This window comes from Ochotona princeps, chromosome 14 (assembly GCF_030435755.1).
Source record: "Ochotona princeps isolate mOchPri1 chromosome 14, mOchPri1.hap1, whole genome shotgun sequence".
Taxonomy (NCBI): Eukaryota; Metazoa; Chordata; class Mammalia; order Lagomorpha; family Ochotonidae; genus Ochotona; species Ochotona princeps.
The window spans coordinates 25,966,583-25,988,323 of NC_080845.1; the positions used below are offsets into that span (position 1 = coordinate 25,966,583).

The following is a 21,741-nucleotide window of genomic DNA, read 5'->3' on the forward strand; positions in this document are numbered from 1 at the left end:
GGTGATCGGGGATTTGGGCTTTGCTGCTGCTGCCATCTGGGTTCGCTGCTGCGGTAAAATTCCTCACTGAGACTGCCGTTTGCTGAAGGATCCGTCATTGTCCCGGAGGAGACAGACACGACTCGGATACCTCGAGAAACGTTATCCAAAGCCTCTTAGTGATACAATGAGGGCTTTCATACATTTCAGGTTTTGTAGATTTGTATTACACCTCTGTGTACACATTGGAATCCCTGGTACCGTGGGGGTCCCTTGAAGATGGAGCCTGGACAGAAAGTGTTGCTGTCTCCCTCCCCCTCGCAACTGCTAAGATCCCAGCGCAGCACTCCCGTGCTGCGAGGGACCAGAACTTGGCCAGGGGAAAGGAAAAATGCAAATCGGTTCCTAGTCTCTGCTTTTCTTACCTAAGCCTATTTTAAGCTCATTAAGAACTCATTTGTTTTAGTTGACTCATTGATTCCCAAATTTTCAAGTCCACAAATATTTCAGTGAAATTGGTGGATTAAAAATATATCAAAAATCATCATCCAGAGCATGAAAATATACTATCTTACGAACATGTCAGATACGTATATAATCTTGTTCACTTGGACATTTGGTAAAAGCATTTGCAGTAAAGTAAGTCATTTTCATAATGAATTTAAGAATATTTTCAAATGCTCTCGTTGCTCTATAGAAGAACAGACCTGGAAAAACATACTTATTTCTAAGTTTCCATAGTGGTATTTATTGTTCAGTTTATATAGGTCCTCTATATGGGACATAATGAGTTTTAATGAGAAACCGTTATTTGCCGTTAAAATAAACAATGCCTTTGTTTAATCAGAGGATAAGCAACCTGCAGTTGTAAAAAGGTTTCATTTAAAAAGCTACACGCCTCGAGCCCGGCGACGTGGCCTAGCGCCTAAAGTCCTCGCCTTGAAAGCCCCGGGATCCCATATGGGTGCCGGTTCTAATCCCGGCAGCTCCACCTCCCATCCAGCTCCCTGCTTGTGGCCTGGGAAAGCAGTCGAGGACGGCCCAATGCATTGGGGACACTGCACCCGCGTAGGAGACCCGGAAGAATTTCCAGGTTCCCAGCATCGGATTGGCACGCATTGGCCCGTTGCAGTAGTGAATCATCGGACGGAAGATCTTCCTCTCTGTCTCTCCTCCTCTGTGTATATCTGGCTGTAATAAAATGAATAAATCTTAAAATAAATAAATAAATAAAAAAGCTACACGCCTCATAGAAATAGGAGAAACTACATCATGGTATCAGATAACAGTCTAAAAATAAAGGAATGCTTGCTGAATATTAAAAAAAAAGATAAAGTCTTGGAATTTGAGCATCTTGAAAGAAAAGTGAAACCTAATACACACTAAACTCCTGGTAGTTAACTAGGTTCTGCCTGTAGGAGAGGGATGCCAGTAACCCAAAGGAAAGCAGTGTGCACGTGGCCTGCTACCTGGCCACTTGGACTCATCTGCGCAGTATTGACACGCTCCAAATGGACTTCTCACTTCCTTCAGTTAAGCACCAGTCTGGTAAATACAGCTGAGGTGCAATCTGACACCAAAGAAAGGTCCCTTCTCCTTCCCCCACCCACCTTCCTCCACACCTCAACCCTCCCCACCCTAATCAGAGGCCCACATGGGTATGCATCCCTCCCAACGAAGCAATCAATATTAAAAATTTAAGTATTTTTTAAATGTAATAAGGCTTTCCTCATTGCCAAACCTTCTGGAGACCCACTTCCTGAGAAGTATTATATGAGTCCATGAAACTCATTCTTGATGATCTCCTTTGCTTCTCTACTCTTCTTGGCAAGCCCACAAAACTAGTGAGTGACAAGCAATAATTCTAGACCAGAGTTTGTAAACTAGAAATTCACAAACTATATTAGCCACAGATATACCTTCTTTATTCTGACCTGTTTTTGTTTCCCTGTAAAAAAAAAAAAAAAAGAAAACTCAGTTGCCAAATTTAAAATACAGATATTTAAAATAAAATCCAGATCAATAACTTCTCTTGAAAGTGTTAACATCTAACAAGACCAGAGTTATACTCCTTTTATTATTATTACTATTATTATCATTTGAAAGAAAGTGTTGCAGAGCCAAGGAGAGACAGAGAGATCTTCAGTTTGCTGGTTCTTTCTCTAAATGGCTGCCATGACTAGAGCTGAACCAGTCTGAAGCCAGGATCCAGGACATTCTGCTGAGTCTCCCTTGTGGGTGCAGGTGTCCAATGCCTTGGGAAAGTCTTCTCGGCTTTGCAAGGTGCATTAGCAGGGAGCTGGACCAAAAATGGGGCAGTCGGGACTCAAATCAGCACCCGTATGGAGCTTCCCCTTTATTAACATCATCCCTGGGATTCTGAACCATCACTTCCTTATCTTTTCCTTGGTACTGAGTTTAAGTACCCTCACCAGGATGTTGTGCACTGTGACAAGCTCATCAAGCTCATCATGGACATTAGGTAGAGATTGGTTCCATTACTTCTCCCTTTCATTGAGAAAAGAATAGAATCAGAATTGCATTCTTGTATCTGTTTATCCCCTAGATTCCATATGTCTTGGGGGAAGTTGATTTCATCTCAGTGACGAAGAATTATCTTAATGTGAAAGGTAAGCTCCACCCCTGCAAGCTAGACCTCAACCATGGGCAGTGTAATCAGGGTGAATTTCTTAGAATACTTGAACTGTACAATTTTCTTTCCTTGCCAGAGTTTTTGTGAGAGGCTTGAAACATTTAGAGCCTTCTTGCTCCCATCAACACACAGAATCAGGCAGAACCCAGAGGAGGGTGAGGAAGTGGAGTCAGATGCAGAGTGAAATGCCCCTAGCTTCACCCCACATTTCAGATACTAAATAAGATAACGAGAAGATACCAGACTTCTTACAAGTTTCCAGCTCTCACCATGTGGGAAATTACATCTTCCAGCTATTGGTAGAATCTGTCTTTTCGGGAGTTCTAAGCAGTTGCCTCACACCTTGAGGAGGTGTCTAGAGGAGAGCTGGACAGATGGCGAGAAAGATGGTAAGGAATTGGCAGAGCAGGCTGCCAGTCTGGAGACCCAGGGAAGACTTGCGGTTTAAGGCCAGAGCAATCTGCTCTTAGAATTCCTTCATATTGGGAGGGGTGGGGAAATCTTTTTTTTTTCTTTTTTGCATTAAGCTCTTTGACTATTGGATGAAGCCCACCCACATTATGGGGAGTAATTAACTTTGGTCCAAAAAGTTCATTGTTTAACTCACCCAACAAGTGCTTTCACAGAAATGCCCAGAATAACATTTGGTCAAATGTCTGAGCACCATGACCCAGCCAAGTAGACACAAAAGTATCCCTCGGAGTAGGCAGTCATATTCCCCAGTTACAAATGAGGTCGCTCTTTACCAAAAGTGCCAGTCAGTCATGTGACATCTTCACTGTGTTCTATCCTGACTCAAGCAGGTAACAATGACCTCTCTCCAGGAAACTGGAAACATGGGATAGATGGAGGGGAGAGTGACAAGTAACCCTATACTCACCATCTTAATTAATAAGAAAAATGTATAGCCCTAGAGAAATGTCACCGGATTCATAAATAAAACAATGTTAGCAATGCTAAAGAATACTTAACTTTCTTTCTAAATATCTCATTGCTTTTCCAATAACATAACTAAATAGAGTAAAATAATTTAATATAATAATCTTTTTCTTTTCAAAATGAGGAAATAGATTGTTGTTACTTTGTCAAAGAATCTATTGGATCCAGCCTTCACTGCCTGCATGATTCTGCCACAAGGTGGCAGCAGGCAAACATGCCTCCTTCTTCACTCTATTGCATAAACTGCAGGGCAGTCAGCTGACCCATCAGTCATGTTTAATGCTTAGATCTCTGGGCAACTAAAACTTAATACTTTTATTAAGGACAAAATTTAAATATTTTGGATTTTTGGTGTGTCATGTTTTTCTATGTTCTCTGCTGTAACATTACTGTTAGAATCCTATATACTCGGACCCGCCGGTGTGGCCTAGCAGCTAAAGTCCTTGCCTTGAACACGCCCTGGGATCCCATATGGGCACCGGTTCTAATCCCGGCAGCTCCGCTTCTCATACAGCTCCCTGCTTGTGGCCTGGGAAAGCAGTCGAGGACGGCCCAAAGCTTTGGGACCCTGCATCCGTGTGGGAGATCTGGAAGAAGTTCTAGGCTCTTGGTTCCGGATCAGCGCAGCACCGGCCATTGTGCTCACTTTGGGAGTGAATCATCAGACGGAAGAGCTTCCTCTCTGTCTCTCCTCTCTGTGTATCTGACTTTGTAATAAAAATAAATAAATCTTTTTAAAAAAAGAATCCTATATACTCAAATAACATATGCAATTGAAATTGGGTTATTTGTATAGTAAGTATAATTCTGGAAGTCCCTTGTTTACCCATGTTTTAAGATAATTTGTGTTTACCTAGTGTGACATCATTTCTTGTGCAGAAACCTACAGATTCTGTAGCACCTACTCAAGGTTTGGTGAATCAGAAAATGCAGATTCTCACGTTAGCCATCATGCTTCCTATTCTTGTGGCACATACAGTAACTAGGGAAGGAGTTCAGGTCCGACCAGCAAGACAGAGTGGACCAACGACTGACTGCTGCAGCTGGACTGGACAGCTGAGCCCCTGGACAGCAGACGCTTGTCAAGAAAGCTCCAGTGGAAGTGCTCCTGACAGCTCCTCACCAACCTGCACAGGATGGCGACTGGCAGCTCAGGCAGTGCACAGCCTGACAGCCTTGGCCAGCACAAATGACAGGGTGGCCTGACGGCGTGACGAATACCTTCTGCGCATCTTCCAAACTCGTTCCCCTTTCTGTACAGAACTCAGATCTCCCTGTCTATCTGCCAGACGAGTCCAGCTCCCAGGGCCCAGCAAGTCCTGCCTTTTCCCAGTAGGAGAAACTGCAAGTTTCACAATATTGCCCACTTGGAACCCGCGCTAGCTGGAAATAACCAATGTAGCTTCAGGATGCGGCCTCCCACTCCATGCCCACCCCTGCCTCTTTCCCTGTTACCATTAGGTCATTATAATGCCATCATAATCAAATTGCCACTGGCATGGCATGCCCACTTCAATCATGTTCCTAATGCCATGACATTTTTTAAAAGGTTTATTTATTTTTATTAGAAAGTCAGTCATACAGAGAGGAGGAGAGACAGAGAGAAAGATCTTCTGTCTGATGATTCACTCCCCAAGCAGCCACAACAGCCAGAGCTATGCCAATCCAAAGCCAGGAGCCTTTTCCGGGTCTTCCACATGGGTGCAGGTTCCCAAGGCTTAGGGCCGTCCTCACCTGTTTTCCCAGGCCACAAGCAGGGAGCGGGATGAGAAACAGGGCAGCCAGGATTAGAACTGGCATCCATATGGGATCCAGGCACGTGCAAAGCAAGGACTTTAGCCACTAGGCTACCACACCAGACCCGACACTCCCAACATTTTATTAATACGGCAAGGAAATAGGAAGTACTCAAGACCCACCTCAAATTCTCTTTCGAATACTCAGTTAGGCTACATCCTGGCATCACCCCCACTGCCTTTGTAGGGTATAAAGGAAAGGCTTAATATTGGTAATGATGGGAAGGAGATCCTTTGTTGGAGATTTTTCTTAGTAGGGGCTTTATTTACTTTGTTAAAGACAATTTCATTATCAGATGCTGTTTCTTGGGGAGCTTTTTTTTTTTTTTTTGGCATTTTGGCCCTTTGTTTACGCACATCTTGGTTTTTAGCCTTGCACTTGTCTTACTCCAAATAAGTCCTGCTCTCCTTGACGTCTTTATGCTCCCGTTTGGGGACTCCTCCTCGCGTGATTAAGCCTTCCTAGGCGCGCCCGCCCACAGCACTCTGCACACAGGCTTAAGGAACACTGCTTTAGTTACTGATGCTGAGCTTCCTGAGCGTGTTCTCCTCCCTGTATTTTCAGCTACCCCTGTATTTTCAGCTACCCCCGTCTTGCCACTATGCATCACTTCCACACCTCTCTCCCTTCATCTGCACTGCTTCCTCCTTCTCCTACACACACACACACACACACACACACACACACACACACACACACACACACCTGGTCGATCTGGCTATACAATAGTCTGCCAATCGGAGATATGGTTCAGTCCAGGAAGCCGGAGCCAGGCCTGGCTTCTTAGAGAGTAAGGACAGAAGACAGACCACCTTGCCTTTGTGAATTCTAGCTGGGTAGGTCTATACCACCATACACCCTGCTGTTACTGGGCAACTGGCAATCCACCAAAATGCGTGCATCAGGTCTTGTGTTGTGGTGTATGGAGCATAACTATAAATGTAAGACTTAGACTATCCATTTCCAGAAGTTCGGAATGAATATCTTTGAGGAAATACACTGAGCACCTAAACTGGGTTTAATCTTAGAGGCACTTATAAAACTGGATAAAGAATTTAGGTATTCACGGCCTTTAGGAGCAAGGGAACAGCAGATAAAGCCTAGACGGGCCAAGTGCTGTGACGACATGGGCCGCAGGCACAAAGCTCTCCACGCAGCAAGGGAACAAGCTCTCCAGTGAAGACAGAACTCTCTATTGCCTACCAGGATGTGGTGGACACCTGAGTTCTTCCCAGTGTGTCAGCTCCAACACTGAACAGAAAACCAGGAAGAAGTAGCAGCAAATGGGCAAGGAGTATCCGGGCAGCGCTGCAGGCTGTCTGCAACGATGTTCTGGAGCTGCCGAACAAATATTTTATTCCCAGTGCTACACCACCAGAATAAGGCATTTTGCCTGAAAATGAAAGATTGTTTCAGGTATCTGTCTGATGTGGCATCCGGAGACAATAAGGGAACCACAGTATTGAATTCCCAGCCAGTTTCCTAGGAAGCATTTTAAATTAGTAAGAAACAAACACAGCCCCACACACCCAATCCAATTTGACCTGACACACACTTCTGTCTTACTATGAGATTATGAGATTCTCAACTCTTTTTAAAGGCCTCCAGCCTGGAACAAAACATGTGATGAAGCAGTTGTCGCTTTGGATACACTAATCAAGAGAGTCTTACAGAGACGGTACCCCCATCCTGCAGATTGCTTAGGGACTGTCTTATAAAGACGGGGGTACCCCCATCCTGCAGATTGCTTAGGGACTGTCTTATAAAGATGGGGGTACCCCATCCTGCAGATTGCTTAGGGACTGTCTTATAAAGACGGGGGTACCCCCATCCTACAGATTGCTTAGGGGCAGTCTTATAAAGACGGGGGTACCCCCATCCTGCAGATTGCTTAGGGGCTGTCTCATTCCATGGGCAGCAGAACACCAGGGAGATGAGGGAGATACTGCAGGAAGGTCTGCCATACGCTGATCTGTTCATGTCACTCTCTAACCACCACATATATCCCCTGATGCTATTTTAAAAAAATAGTGTAGTGATGATTTTTTTTTGCTAGCCTCAGCCTAGCAAAAATGGTCTATGTGATAAACAGACAGTATTTGTATCTAACTTTCAGACCAGCCACATAACTGATTTTGATTAACATTGGTAGGGTTACTGTATGCTTAAGTTAGAAAAACAAAACAAAACAAAACACCACCACTGTAGTTATGGGGTTTTGCAATTAGCAAAACTCTCTCAGTGGTAGAAACACAAAGGAATTATGTGTAACTTTGGAAAGTTTAATAGCAAAATAATCTGCAATACAACTCCTTTATAAAATTGTATACAAAGCTATAAAGGTTATATTGTGATACTGGAACTCGGAGTAAGACATCTACCATTTAACTTTAAAATTCAATAATAACTCACAGTGATTCTGCCCGTTTGGGGTTTCAAACAGTTGACAGCTTTGGGCTGTTACCGCTGAAAGTTCATGACCATGAATGTCTACAGTGTCATCCTCTGAGGAAACTCAAAGCCCGAGGTTGAAATGCCCTGTGACCAGTAACTGGGTTACAATAGTTCAGAAACATTCAGTGCTCATAAAATGGTGACTAAAGCTCTTTTACAATAGCAATAAGTTATCGATCCTCCACTTGTGGAAACCTGGGACTGTCTTCTTTGAAGCTACTTAGTTAAACAAGAAAGTCATAAATCTGAAAATGGCCTTATTTGTTGCCTGGATAAAACTGGGAAGAATAATATTTGTTCTGTAGAGACTGTCTTTCACCCAAAGAGTACTCAGTCTTGGTTTTCATAACCTGGGGATTCTAAATGTTGAAATTAAATATTCTTTCCCCCTGTCTTTTTAACGGAGGGGTTTCTCTTCCTTCTTTGCATTTCTGTCCTTTAGTTTCCTAATAATCTGTGTGTGTGTGTGTGTGTGTGTGTGTGTGTGTTCACTTTTAAACAGTATATGGGATGTTGAGGAGCACCTCGATGTGCAAGGCCCAGTTCAAAGAGCTTTTGGCACCATAGCTCTGTCTTGCTACAGTTCTAGGCATATCAAGGTAAAAATCAAAATATGTGGAAATAGCATGACTTCTGTCTGAATTGCAGCCAGCCCTGATAATGTTAGCACTTGTCCCCAGATCTCCAGGATGTGCTCAGCCAGCTCAGTAATCAGATGTGCTCAAGCAGCTCCCCATGGGACAGGAAGAGAGTCCAGATGAGCCAGGCCACTCTTCTGACATTTAACATCCACATAGCTGTAGAATTCAACCATTGGCTCATCTGGTTAGATGGGAAAAGAAAAAATAGGGGCTGGCACAGTTTATATGACTAATCCTCTGACTTCAAAGCTGGTATCCCACATGGATTCCAGTTCGAGTCATGGCTTATCTACTTCTGATCCAGCTTTCTGCTAATGACCTGGAAAAGCAGCAAAGGATGTCCCAAGGCCTTGAGAACCTGCAGTCATGTGAAAAACCTGGAAGATCTCCTGGCTACCAGCGCTGGATGGGCCCTGTCTGGCCAGTGCAGCCATTTGAGGAGTGAACCAGCAGATGGAGGATCTCTCTGTGTCTCTCTGTCTCTTTGTCTGTCTCTGTGTAACTCAGTAAAATAAATCTTAAAGGAAACTTTATGTACTTGAGACCATCCAGGCCTGCTGAGGTCTTGGCCATACCTTCAGGTGGGCGGCACCAGCATTGCCCACCCATTTCCTAAGTGATTAAGAGACCACCAATGGGGAACATCTTACCTGTGGTTCCCCGCCCAACGAGGAGGGGTCAGGGAATGCTTAGAATCCCAAGACTCTTCCTCAAACCTTTGGTGTCTTTCTCTTCCTCCCCTTTCAAGAAGCACCCCACCTCCTGGCTTTCTCTAAGGAGGTGCTTTCCCCTTCCGTTTCCCTTCCCTGCTCACCTGGTCCATTCACAAACTTTTCTGTCTGCAACAGATTCCTGGCTTTTTATTTCTATACTAAGCTCAGGAAAGAACCCACCGGGCATTTCTAGTAACAGTACTGATTTAAAAAAAAAAAAGACAAAAATCCCCCTTTCCAGTGGAACAAAAGTATGCAGTTAACAGTTGGCTCTTGAAAATACAGCAGTGGATGTGGAATCTGTGTGTCTGATGGCTTTTCCCTGTACCAGTGTTCTGCCCAGTGTTCACCCCTGTGATGGTTATATTGCCCAGAAATCACACCTATAGTTACAAAAACAGTCTAGCAAAAGAAGAAGACAAAGAAGGAGGAGGAGGAGATGGAGAAGAATAAGAGGAGGGTAGCATAAAAATTCAAAATAAAACATTATGTCAGTTGGGGAAAAAGTTTCATGTTTAATAAAGAAATATTTTCTTTTTAAATTTACTTGGTCTGTACCTTCATATGGTTCTTTTATTTATTTATTTGAAAGACAGAAAAAGGGACACAGAGAGAACTTCCATGTTAGTGTACTCCCCAAATTGCTCAGTTAGGGCTAGGTTGAGGTTGGGCCTACATCAGGAGCCCAGAATGCCGTCCAGGCCTCCTTTATGTGTAGCAGGTGCCCAAGAACGGGAGCCATTTTCTGCTCTTTTCCCAAGTACATTAGCAAGGAGCTGAATCGGAAGCAAAGCAGCTGGGACTTGAATCAGCATTCCAATAAAAAAAAATGCTGGCATTCCAAGCAGTGAGACGCAATCAGCCCCCGCAGCCTTGTTTATACTGAACTTGTATGCTTTTGTATAGCTGTACTGGCATAAAGCATCTAGACTAAATTTATGTTTATATATATTTTAACTAGCACTGTAATAAAAATAATTTAAGTAAGCACTAGGTGTTTCATGGGAATTTTTTTCTTGAAAATGGGAGTTTGTGCATTACTTAAGTTTGTAATAAGACATTTGATTTTACAATTGTGTTTCAAAAATTTGTGAAAATAGAATTTAAATCTAAGTCTGTTTTGGTGTAAAACATTCTGAAATCCCTGTATAGTCTTTTCATAAAATGTATTTTTCAAGAACGTTCTGGAAAATCATTATATATACTGTCTTAGGTGGCTCATGATTACTTCTTAAGTAGAGTCTTTATATGCAATATCTTTTTAATTATTCTAGATCCATAGGAAGAATGAATATCATAACAGAATCAAACTTAACCATATATTGACTCCAACTCTATGTGTCACGATATTACCCATTCCAATCTAATACTTTCAAATGTGAATTTCTTGTTTCGAAGACATACGAACAATTCAGTTTAGAGGTTCTCTTACAGCAATTAGGAACCCATGATGTTCAGAATCTTGCCACATCTACACATCTTTCCCACCTCAGAAGAAAGAATAAAGCTGATTACATTAATGGCGAATACAGTTATTTAGTCTTGTAAAATGAGCAGTGTCCCAGCCCTGTCAAACCCACATCTCCATCAGCCCTGTGATGCTTCTGTCACTCATCCAACTGTTCCTGAACAAACATTTAAACCATAAATATACACATACTGCATACTCAAGTGATACATAACCTCGCACAGATAGCATATTTGCATCTGAAGCTTCTAGGTAACGGGACTATGGTCGTCTTTCATGTTGTAGACATTCATAAAGCAGGAGACAGCTGTATTTATTTGAAATAGGTGGGAGGGAGTTCAGGGATTTCCTGACCCCCAACTTTATCCATTCCCAACTTTCATCACAGCCTCCAGCATAATGGAATAGGACATTATGCCTCACTTATTGAACTACAAGTCCCAATGACAATTTGTGCACAAGAGCAGAGCTGAGTTATTTTGCAGCTTAAAATTGAATAAGGCTTTTTTAAAATAATTAAATACCGGGACTACAGCAATTATGAATACATCCAAGTCTTGCAACAAATTTTGACACTCTATTGACATTTCGAATGTTCAGTTAACCTGGAAAACTAACGTCATGAGTCAATGTCCCAAGCAGCTCAAAAGGCTTTATTGTAACTCATTTCTCTTCCAAAAACCTAAAAGCACCTGACTTTCTCCAAAATTGTCTCCCAGGTTTTCAGTCACACCCAGGGAGAGATGCAATTACCAGTGTATTACAAGACATCACAGTGTGTTACAACACATTGTGTAGATGGGTTGAAAGCTGTCCATTGCTTCATTTTAATACTAACAGCTCCTCCCCAGGAAAAGCTTAAGTCTTACACCATAATGTGCAACCCATTTTGAAGCACGTTTCTGAACTGCACCTCTGTGAACATGTACCCATTCCCACTTGTAATGACAAGCACTTCCCCTCTTACGTATTCTTGGTAGCAGTGGCCTCACTGAGTTCTTTCTTCAGTGAATCCATCAGCAGAGACAGGTGGTCCTGGCTCCAAAGTGTGGCTATAAGAACTATTTTGGGGGGTTAACTCAGAACGTTTGAGTAAAGCCTTGTTCTGGCAATCATACAACCTAGCCAAAGGGAAGCACTGATCTTGGGGTTGATGAAATAGAAATATGCTAGGAATTTAGAGCATCTGAGGTAGACTGTGAAAGAGTGAGTCCACTTAGTAGCTCCTTGCCAGTGACAAAGTACAGGTTTGAGTCTATGGATCACTGGGTGACTTCCATGTTCTACTTGTTTCTCCAAGCTTTAATTGTCACAACAATTGTCAAGGTGCCCAAGCTGCCCTCACCACTTTCACTCCTTTATTAGCACTTTCTGATGAGGTTCTGTACCTCAGTGTTTTCCCTTTCGCTTGCACTAGAACTCCCTCAGACCCTGGAGGATTCCCTTCAGTTTCCTTGGTCTGATCTCATCTCTCTTCTACTGTACATTCAGGATGTGCCAAGAGATTTACCTTAGGGCTCACTGCTCAACAGGGAAGCAGACCTGGCCTCTGATATATCCTCTTCTGTTAAAAGGAATTAAAAAATAACACCCAACTCAATGTTATTTTGACCCTATAACTAGCTATCTCCTGCAGATTTATTCAGGCAAAGGGGAAATAAACCATGTGAAGAAAAACTTATGCACTCCTGAGTCAAAAGGGGAAAGGAAACTACATTTAACATTATACTGTAATTAAATGTGGACGTTGTCTTGTTTTTGTTTACAGGAAGACAGCATGACTAGACTAGGAGCCAGCCTTTCAAGACAATTGTCCCATGGTAAAGGTGAACTGACAAATGTATGATCTTTCTCAACTCTGACTTATGTTATCAGCAGATATACACTAAAGAATTGAGAGCAGATCCAGAGGAAATTATTAACTTGCTCAGGGGACTTTTTAATCATTATTAACTCCACTTTGGCAAATATCTAAAGCCTATTGACTACTTTACCTGCTACTCAAGAGAAATAAACAAGTTATATTAAAGGTTAGAAAGTTAACAATGAGTATAATCCAATTGCCAAGGATAAATTCTAAATGGAAAACAACCTTAAGTAACCACAAAAAGTTAGAACATTTCAGGCCTACTTTTGAAAGATAAGCTAATAGTGGGTCAGCCACCCATCAATCATTTTAAACTGAGAGTGGTCCAACAGGATCTTGATGATAACCACCAACCTTTTTACAAGGATTATGGGATTGCCTCAGGTGATGGAGTAATTGAGATGTTGATGCCCAAGACAGTACAGTGGCTCTTAATGTCTATATTGTATCTCAGATTGCTCCAGGTAACCACAGAATGATTCAATAATTGGCAATAGGCCCAGTGCAGACAGCCTTTGGGGTCTTTAAAAACGAAATCTGACTGGGGAGAATAAAAAGGCAGCCAACCTGTTGGCCATGGTTCTCAAATCCTCTCAAGATAAACTGAGGGAGAGGAAGAAGACACCATGGGTGAGCCACACCAGTTCCCATCAAGATCAGAACTCCACTCAAGAAGTGTAGCCAAATCATTGTGCTTACTGCTGGAAGTGAAAACAGTTCTGGAAGTGGAAATGCTAGGACTGTTCACAAAAAAAAAAAAAAAAAAAAAAAAAAAAAAAAAAAAAAAAGAGGGAATGAGACTACCCAGCAGCCCTGTTTCCCATCCAGCTCCCTGTTTGTAGCCTGGGAAAGCAGTCGAGGATGGCCCAAAGCCTTGGGACCCTGCACCCGTGTGGAAGACTGGGAAGAGCTCCTGGCTTCGGATTGGCTCAGCTCTAGTTATGCAGCCACTTAGGAAGTGAACTGGAAAACAGAAGACCTTTTTCTGTATCTCCTTCTCTTTGTAAATATACCTTTCCAATAAAAATAAATAAATCTTTAAAAATGTTGAAACCCTTCCTTCTGTATGTAATAAACCCCTTAAGGAGGAAAGACATATTATCTAACTTAGGGAATACAGTAAACTGAGAGAAGCCAACTCCTTAGAAGTTAATTAGTTGAGGGTCCCGGTGCAGTAGCCTAGTGGCTAAAGTCCTTCCCTTGTACACGCCAGGATCCCATATGGATGCCAGTTCGGATCTGTGGCCCAGCTTCCCATTCAGCTCCATGATTGAGGACCACCCAAAGCCTGGGGACCCGCGGAGGAGACCTGGAAGAGGTTCCTGGCTTCTGGCTTCGGATTGGCTCAGCTCCAGCTATTGCGGCCACTTGGGGAGCGAATCAGTAGATGGAAGACCTTCCTCTCTATTTCTCTTCCTCTCTGTATGTTTGACTTTCCAATAAAAATAAATAAATTTTTAAAAAGTCAATTAGTTGGGCCTGGCAGCGTGGCCTAGTGGCTAAGGTCCTCACCTTGAACGTGCCAGGATCCCATATGGTTGCGGGTTCTAATCCCGGCAGCTCCACCTCCTCTCTATCTCTCTTCCTCTCTGTATATCTGACTTTGTAATAAAGATAAAATAAAAAAAGTCAATTAGTTGAGATTGTTGCTTTCTTATAAAATATGCCAGCACCAAGAAAGAAGTGATTCCTCCAAGTATTCTAAGTTAACTTAGAAGTGAGGACACAGGACATGTGGGACAATTAGTGCTAAGTCAGTTACAGTAAAATAAAAAGAGAGATTGCTAGCCCTGTGTAAAACAGTAAACCTTGCAGGCAGAAGCTAGATGGGGGATTCTTCCTCTAATAAGTAGGCCTTTAGAGTGGGTTGGAGGGGGTAGTTGTTATTCAGGCCATGAAGATAACCTTGTAGTACTACTATTCTACCTGTTAAAGAGAAAGGAAATGGGGGGGGGCATAGATTTGTCCAAGATCTTGGGGCTAGTAACAACAGTACTCTAAGACAAACATCCTGTGGTACTTAATTTTTAATCAAACATTTTGTTTATCAACTACTTACATATAAATAATATGAACAAAGATTAATGTGTAAATAGAAAAGCAGACATAAAAGAGTTCTTTTCAAAATAGGGCATTGAAGACATCTTCTCCCCTTTAAGAGGCGCTGAAAATAATCTGGCTTAAGTTCCCAGGGAATCAGAAGCAAGGTCATGTGTGAGCACCAGAAAACATACAGCTCACGACAGTCACCAGACAAGATATCAAAACAGGTGCTACGACCTCAGCGATAACTTGGACTAACCCAGAGTCTCTCCCATTCTACTCACTGCTCCTGCTGCTCATCAGCCATCATCTTCAATCCTACTTTGGTCATTCTTTTGCTTTCTTTTTGTGTCATTTTTTTCTCTGGATGTGTGTAGATAAGACGTACATATATGTACATATTCTTTTTTTTTTTTTTAACTTGAAAACCAGAGAGAGAGAGATCTGTCAACCAAATGTTGACTGGTTATCTCCCCAAAAGCTTAAAATGCCTGGGAGTGGATCAGCCTGAACCCAGAAGTCTAGAACTCAATCTTCCACATGGGTGGTAGGACCTCAAACACATCAGATCGGATCTTCTGCCTCTCAGTACACCCATTAAGCAGGAACCAGAGCGGAGCCCGGACTCCAACCCAGGCTTTCTGATTGGGGATGTGGTTATTCAAGGAGCATCTTAATCACTCTGCCAAATGCCCACCGTTCCTGCATCTAGATATACTTCCACAAATTAAAAATTATATTTTAATAGTTTTTGAATTTGTCCTTCGAAAACTTGAAAATTGATTACCATGTAATGAGTCAAACAGTCAAACTTGATTTTATTTTTCTCCCTCCCTGCTCTCATCTCATTAGGCTGTCATTGTCTACACATTTCTTATGTTACAGATACACATTTTCTTTAAAAAAAAAAAAAGGATTATTTTTTATTTACTTGAAAGGTAGAGTTACAAAAAGAGAAGGATAGAGAGAGAGAAAAAAAGAGAGAGAGAGAGAGGTCTTCCTTTCACTAGTTCACTCCCCACAAGGCTCCAATAGCCAGGGCTGGTCCAAACCAAAACCAGAAGCCTAGATATTCTTCCAGGTCTCCCACATGGATGCAGAGGCCATCTTCTTGGACCATTTTCCACTAGTTTCCCAGGCACATTATTAGAGATTTGGACCGAAAGTGGAACAGCCAGTTAAGATTCAAACTAACAACGATATGGGATTCTGACAAGGCTTAGCTTGCTATGTCACAACGCCAGTTCTATATGCTTTCTGTTTTTCTTTGGTCTTCTCTATTTTCCCTGGCAAAAACAAACAGTATTTGATTTCCATTATTTTACAGATTTCTTACATTACCATTGTCTTATTCAAGTAATTAGTCTAAAATCTTCATGGTGCCACTAGCTGTGACAAAGCTTTTGAGATCTTACATAAGGGAGCCTCCTGTACTTTGCACGGGCACACATTTCACATAGCACAACTTAGTTAACAGACCCCCAAAACAATGGTTTGAGTTACCACAGTAAATTAATTGTAAATAATTACATAGAGTATAAAATTTGCTACTAGCTTATTAGTCCTCAATCACCATGTAAATAATCTATGTATCACAAGCAGTGACCAACCAGGTCCATTTTTTCAAACATTGCCAATGATTGGTCACTAAGCATCTGTCAGTCCAAGCACAGGCAGCACAAACAGCAAAGCTTGTGGCTGTGTTGTCTCATTGACTCCTACCTAATAACTGACTAATAAAGATGAGATTGTAAGGGCCAGTACCGTGTCATAGTGGGTAAAATGCAGCCTGCAGCACTGGTATCCTATGTGGGCACAAGTGCAAGCCCAACAGCTCTGCTTCTGATCCAGTTTCCTACAGGCGCCAGGGAAATCAGAGCAAGATGGTCCAAGTACTTGGGACCCTGCACCCATGTGAGAGACCCTGAAGAAGCTCCTGGCTCCTGACCTTGGCCTGGTCCAGTCCTAGTCATTGTGGCCGTGTGGGTAGTGAATCAGCAAATGGACGATCTTTCCTTCTAATTCGTTTCAAATAAATAAATAAAATCTTAAAAAAAGAAAAAGATAAAATCATATTAATATGTAGTAGTTTAAATTGCACTAGAAAAAGAAAGTAAAAGGCAATAGAAATTGAGCATTTACTTATTACTAAGTCAAATAAAGAGGCTTCAGTGAAATGCATATCAAATTCCAAGGATAAATTAAAGCAGGCAGTTTACAGTGCTATAAAAATAGGTCTCTGTTCTTCATAAATTACTAAATCTCAGTTATTCTCTGATAGTGTTACAAACTGGGGTAAATGCCCATCTGAAATTCATCTGAAGAGCTAAGGATTCTACCCACCCACACAGAAGACCACAGAAAATGCGTTCTTCTGAGCTATGTTTGATATTTTTAAAAGGAAGCAGTTCCAAGCTATACAGATGGTGATAAAGAATGACAGGGAAGAGTATCCAGTTTCATCTTTGTGGGTTTCTTGCTGTGTCATCCAAGATTAAATGTTATTATGTATCTTGATGCTCGAAAAACCTGCCCCTGGTACTCTGGGAGATCACCTTATTCCTTTCATAGCATGGAAACGTCTCCTATTCCTGCTGCTGATGGATTTCAGTTCTCACAGGACTGTATTTTCAGCCATCAGGTTCAACTCAGCTCACACTCAGAACTTTGGCTAATTCTGTGGCGAAAATTTTCTGTTGCTGCTATAGCATCACTATGGAAACATTATGGCACATATTAGAAAATTCTCAGAAAACTACATCCTGTGGGCCAAGAACATAGGATGTGTCTATGGAACAGGAACGATGTTCATGTTGCTTCACACTGAATATACTGCAGAAACAGGATTGGTTTTCTTGTGGACCTTCAGTTTCCACTTCGTATAAAGCAAATCAATTGTTTTTGCACAATGAGTTGTGAAAGAAATGGTAAGGTTTATTTTCTCACAGAAAATATCCTGTATGGATATAGCTTCGTATATTCTTTGAGAGGAACTAACAACCGATACAGTGAGACAGAATTTAATGGTGCAGAATTCACTTTTCTTCATGACACTCCTCCACCAGAGACATCAAATACTTCACTAAGTTTAAGCTTAGGCTTACAAGAAGGTGTTCTTTTTATTGTGCACACCAAAAGGGGAACCTAGGTTGTCAGCAACTTGCCAAGATCACAAATCCAAAATAAATGCCCATCTCTTCTTGCTATCTCTCCTGAGCTTTTTTTTTATTCTTTTTTTCCCCATTCATCTTTTTATTATATTTTTGACAATCTTTACATAGTTAATTAGGGTAAAAAGGTTCAAGGGCTATAGGAAAGTGGGTTAGACTATTATTTCCATATTGTTTCTGTTGTAGGGTTTTTGACCCCGAGTACGGCAGCAACCTCAATTCTTGTCTCGCAGGAAAGAAGAATTTTCGTGCGGACACAGTTTAGTTTTAAAGCAAGATTTATTAGAAAAGCTGAGAAAGGAGACTCCCGTCCTAGTGACGGGAGGGGGCTCTGAGATAGAAAGGACCCCTACCCCTGCCATAGTGGCAGGAGGAGAAGTAAAAAGACTGGTATTAACGGTGGTGAACGCACCTTTTAAAGGTTTACTTCAAAGGGGCTCTCCAAGGACAAAAGGAAATTCCTGGTCCCCCTGGTGTCTGGCTTTGGGGCAAAAGACCAGACAGGTGACAGACAGGACATTCCTGGCCTTGGGCATATGAGTAATACTTCCTCCAGTTCTCTTTCCAATGATAAGGAGACCAGCCTGAGGCCCTCCTACACAATGACTGGAGATGCTTCAGGTGGGGAATTGATTGCTAATGTCACCCTTGTCCCTTGGAAGAGACTTGCTCTGGTGAATCTAAGACATGGTGGGGGATTTTATATTTGAGAAAAAAATGACTTGGGGACCCAGAATACCCTAACTGCCTACTACCCAGTCTAACTCCTCTCACATTTCCTTCATGTATGTGAGGTAAAGGGAGATATTGAGGGAGAAGCCCCATCTGTTGTGCTGGCGACGACGACAGGGTTTTTGGGTGGATTCAGTTCCCGTGGGGCAGCCGGCAGGTCCGCGTATTCCTGGACCGCAGGTGGGCGGGGCCCGCAGCCGGCAAGCCCTGAGCCGTAGGCAGGTGGGGCTCGGACCGCAGAGCGGCCGACAGATCGACCTCGGCCTGAGGCAGGTGGGCTTAGGCGGGGCTCCCTTCGGGCAGCGAACAGACGGAGGTGGGGCCGTCAGCTCTTTCGGTCGTAGTTGGTTACGACCTAGAACAGTGTTACAGCTCAGTGTTACTGGCCAATGATAGGCCGGTCCGCGTACAGCTCTACAGGCGCCTCCTCTTCGGACCTATGTTACAGCTCCGCAGTCAGGGACAACCTGGGGCCGTCCCCGCCGCTGCTGTGGTCAAGGCCACGCTGCTTCTCTTCTTCGCGGTCGCTGGAATCGCCGTTTGGAGCCCCCTTCTGCTGCTACCACCTCCGCTGCTGCCACCCTCTGGGTGCCACAGTCGCCCACCGCGGACGCGGTGCCCCGGCTGCCGCCCCGGCTGCCGCTGCCGCCGCTGCCGCCGCTGCCGCCGCTGCCGCCGCTACCGCCGTCGCCGCTCTTTCCCGAAGAATCACCAGGAGTCAGGAGTCGTCAGGAACGTTTATTCAAACACGGCCGGGTCTCCGAGGAACAAGACCCCGAGCCTCCAAATCTTAGGGTATTTATACAGAAATCAGCCAATCAGAGGGTTATTTTAGCATCCTTCATTTGTATAAGGGACCTTCACACTATTGGTTAGTTCAAGGTGAGGTGGGGGCTTCCTATCCAGGTGATGGGATGAGTGTCACGTAGGCAGGTGGACCCCCGCAGAGTACCTGGGCAATTGCCCCTAAACCATTAGGCCTGGGGTCACATGGCCTTTTAGTAGAGCTAGTGAAGCAGGGTTATAGAGGCAGGAATACAGCACCGAGCAGGGGCAAATTAGATTTTTAACCATTCCACATTCCCCCCTCTCTCTAGTAACTGCAAGAGCCAATCATGGCTCGGAAGCCTCTAAGTCAAGGCTAGATTCCCGGCAAGAGTGATACTGGGATCTCAGAACCATTACTTGTACTGCACTTATACGGTCTCTTATAAAAGTGAGCAGCTTGTTAAGAAGACAAGGCCCAACCGTCAGCAACAGTAGAAGAATGACTAGAGGGCCCATCAATGTGGACACCAATGTAACCAGCCAAGGAGATGTGTTAGACCAAGAGTCAAACCACCCTATTTTGTTTTCTCTTTCTTGTTTCCTTTTGGCCAGGCCTTCTCTCACTTTAGCCATAGACTCTTTCACTGCCCCTGAATGATCAGCGTAGAAGCAGCATTCTTCTCCTAATGCTGCACATAGCCCTCCTTGTTGGAGTAACAGTAAATCTAACCCCCTGCGATTCTGTAGCACCACTTCTGCTAGGGAAGTTAGTGAGTCCTGTAAAAGGGAGATGGAATTTTCTATCCTTTCTATATCAACGTCTATAGCTGCTCGGAGTTGACCATAGTACTGGTTTTGTAGAACCAGAGAAGTAATTCCAGTGCCCGTTCCTGCTACTCCCAATCCCAATAACATTGTGAGGGTAATGGCAGTTATTGGCTCCCTCTTGACTCTCATACTATGGAGCCCACTTTCTATGGACTGATAAATCTCTGCGTCTGTGTGATAGAATATTTTAGGCCACAACCGAACTTGTACACAATAATCCTGGGACCTGTTGAGTACCTGAGTGTGAATACATGGGGTCAACCCAGTGGAACAGGCCCACCAAGTGTTGGTTGAGGGTATAACATAAGCCGAGGTTGTAGGTTGTATAGTTTCAACACATAGGTGACGATGCGACTCTGGAACTTTACCTATGCATAATCCTTGCCCTCTAACCAATTGTAGAGTGAGTTTGACATCAGCTTCATGTTGGTATCTACATTCATTAAACCCACTGGACATTGTGTAAGTGTCATTGGTGGCTATGCCCTCATAATAGGGCGGCCTTGCACTATAACACAACCAACAAGACTGAGTTAGGTTAGGATTCGAGGCATTGAGTACTTGAAAGGTTGCTTGCAGAAGGTGCCAGAGTGGGTCTTTGTCCGCGGCTGGTGCCAAGTTCAGGGTTGGAGGTACTGGCACTACTGGCACTGCTGTTCCTGGTGGTGGTGCAGCCTCTATTCCTTCAGGCAAGGTTGTAAGGGCTATGAAGATGAACAACGCAGTTGTTTCTGCAGTTTGGGCTCCAGTCAGGTAGCCCATTATTGGTGCCAGGACCAGTAATGAGATAGGGCCAACCTTCGGGCTCTTAGCAGGCAAAGACATCATCTTTGGCTTCTTGGCCCAATTCAGGCCTATAGAAGATGTGCCATTTTCTGGGCGTCTCTGAATTATGAACACATTTCCCCTATCTGTTCCTCTCTCATAATAACGCACTCCCCACATTTTTCCATAGTCCCATTTTTTATCCATTGGATTGGTTACCTCTATTTTTATGAGTTCACACAATCCCTTCCCCCTATGTCCAGGGGTTGCTAATCGCCAAGGAGTGCAGTCCGAGGGCCACCAGTCAACAGTTATATCTTCATCTGCTTCAGACGGTTGCCAGGCGGTTGCCACTGTTTCACATCCCCAATATCCACAATAGTAATGATTAGGCTGGTTACAATAAGATGATCCTCCTGCTGGACACATGTAAAAGTCTGTGATACTCATTACCATAGGTGTGTGCTCACAGGGATTGACGGGGGCAAGGTCGCATAAAGAGAGTATAAAGTGGGGAGGATCTCCTCCTAGGGGTCCACTGAATGTTAGTACAACCTTGCCATCTTTGTTATCTATGAAGCGTCTCAATTCCCAGTTGTACGGGAGATGTGGGTTCGGTTGTCTCAAAGTCAGGCCCTGAGTTTCGGCTGCAAGAAGTAGAATAAGCATAACCATACTTAGGGCTCGGTGACACGTCGTAACTTGAGTTTGAAAGGATTGCTGTCGTCTTTGGTGACTTTCCATTTTGACCTCTGTGTGTCGTCTGGTTCTGGGAGAGGCTCGTAAGGGCGAGCGTGAGTGTAGTGGACCCATGCGTCTATTCCGTCTACTTTGAGAGCCGTTGGAGTGGTCAGGATGACTGTGTAGGGTCCTTTCCAACGGGGTTCAAGAGTTTCTCGCCGGTGTCGCTTGACGAGCACCCAG

At 43.4% G+C, this 21,741-nt stretch overlaps 1 protein-coding gene and 1 long non-coding RNA gene across 2 annotated transcripts; one reads left to right on the top strand and one right to left on the bottom strand.

Moving 5' to 3' along the window:
- The first annotated feature begins 12 nt into the window (after window positions 1–12).
- On the top strand, window positions 13–4,599 carry LOC131481860 (uncharacterized). Its single transcript, XR_009246594.1, has 3 exons — window positions 13–158; window positions 2,546–2,609; window positions 4,551–4,599. It is a non-coding gene; the product is annotated as an uncharacterized LOC131481860 (long non-coding RNA).
- A 13,906-nt stretch (window positions 4,600–18,505) lies between these two features.
- LOC131481949 (MLV-related proviral Env polyprotein-like) lies at window positions 18,506–21,492 on the bottom strand. Its single transcript, XM_058672861.1, has 3 exons — window positions 19,642–21,492; window positions 18,961–19,151; window positions 18,506–18,749 (listed from the first exon to the last, which is right to left on the bottom strand). The coding sequence occupies exons 1-3, from the start codon at window positions 21,490–21,492 to the stop codon at window positions 18,506–18,508; spliced, it is 2,286 nt and encodes a 761-aa protein (XP_058528844.1).
- Between the last annotated feature and the right edge of the window lie 249 nt (window positions 21,493–21,741).

Coding starts and splice junctions, on each gene's coding strand:
- LOC131481949 (XM_058672861.1), bottom strand. CDS start 21,492: ATGGTTATGCTTATTCTACTTCTTGCAGCCGAAACTCAGGGCCTGACT. Junction 19,152..19,641: donor ACCGTATAAGTGCAGTACAA/GTAATGGTTCTG, acceptor TCTTCGGGAAAG/AGCGGCGACGGCGGTAGCGG. Junction 18,750..18,960: donor CCGCGAAGAAGAGAAGCAGC/GTGGCCTTGACC, acceptor CGCTGCCCGAAG/GGAGCCCCGCCTAAGCCCAC.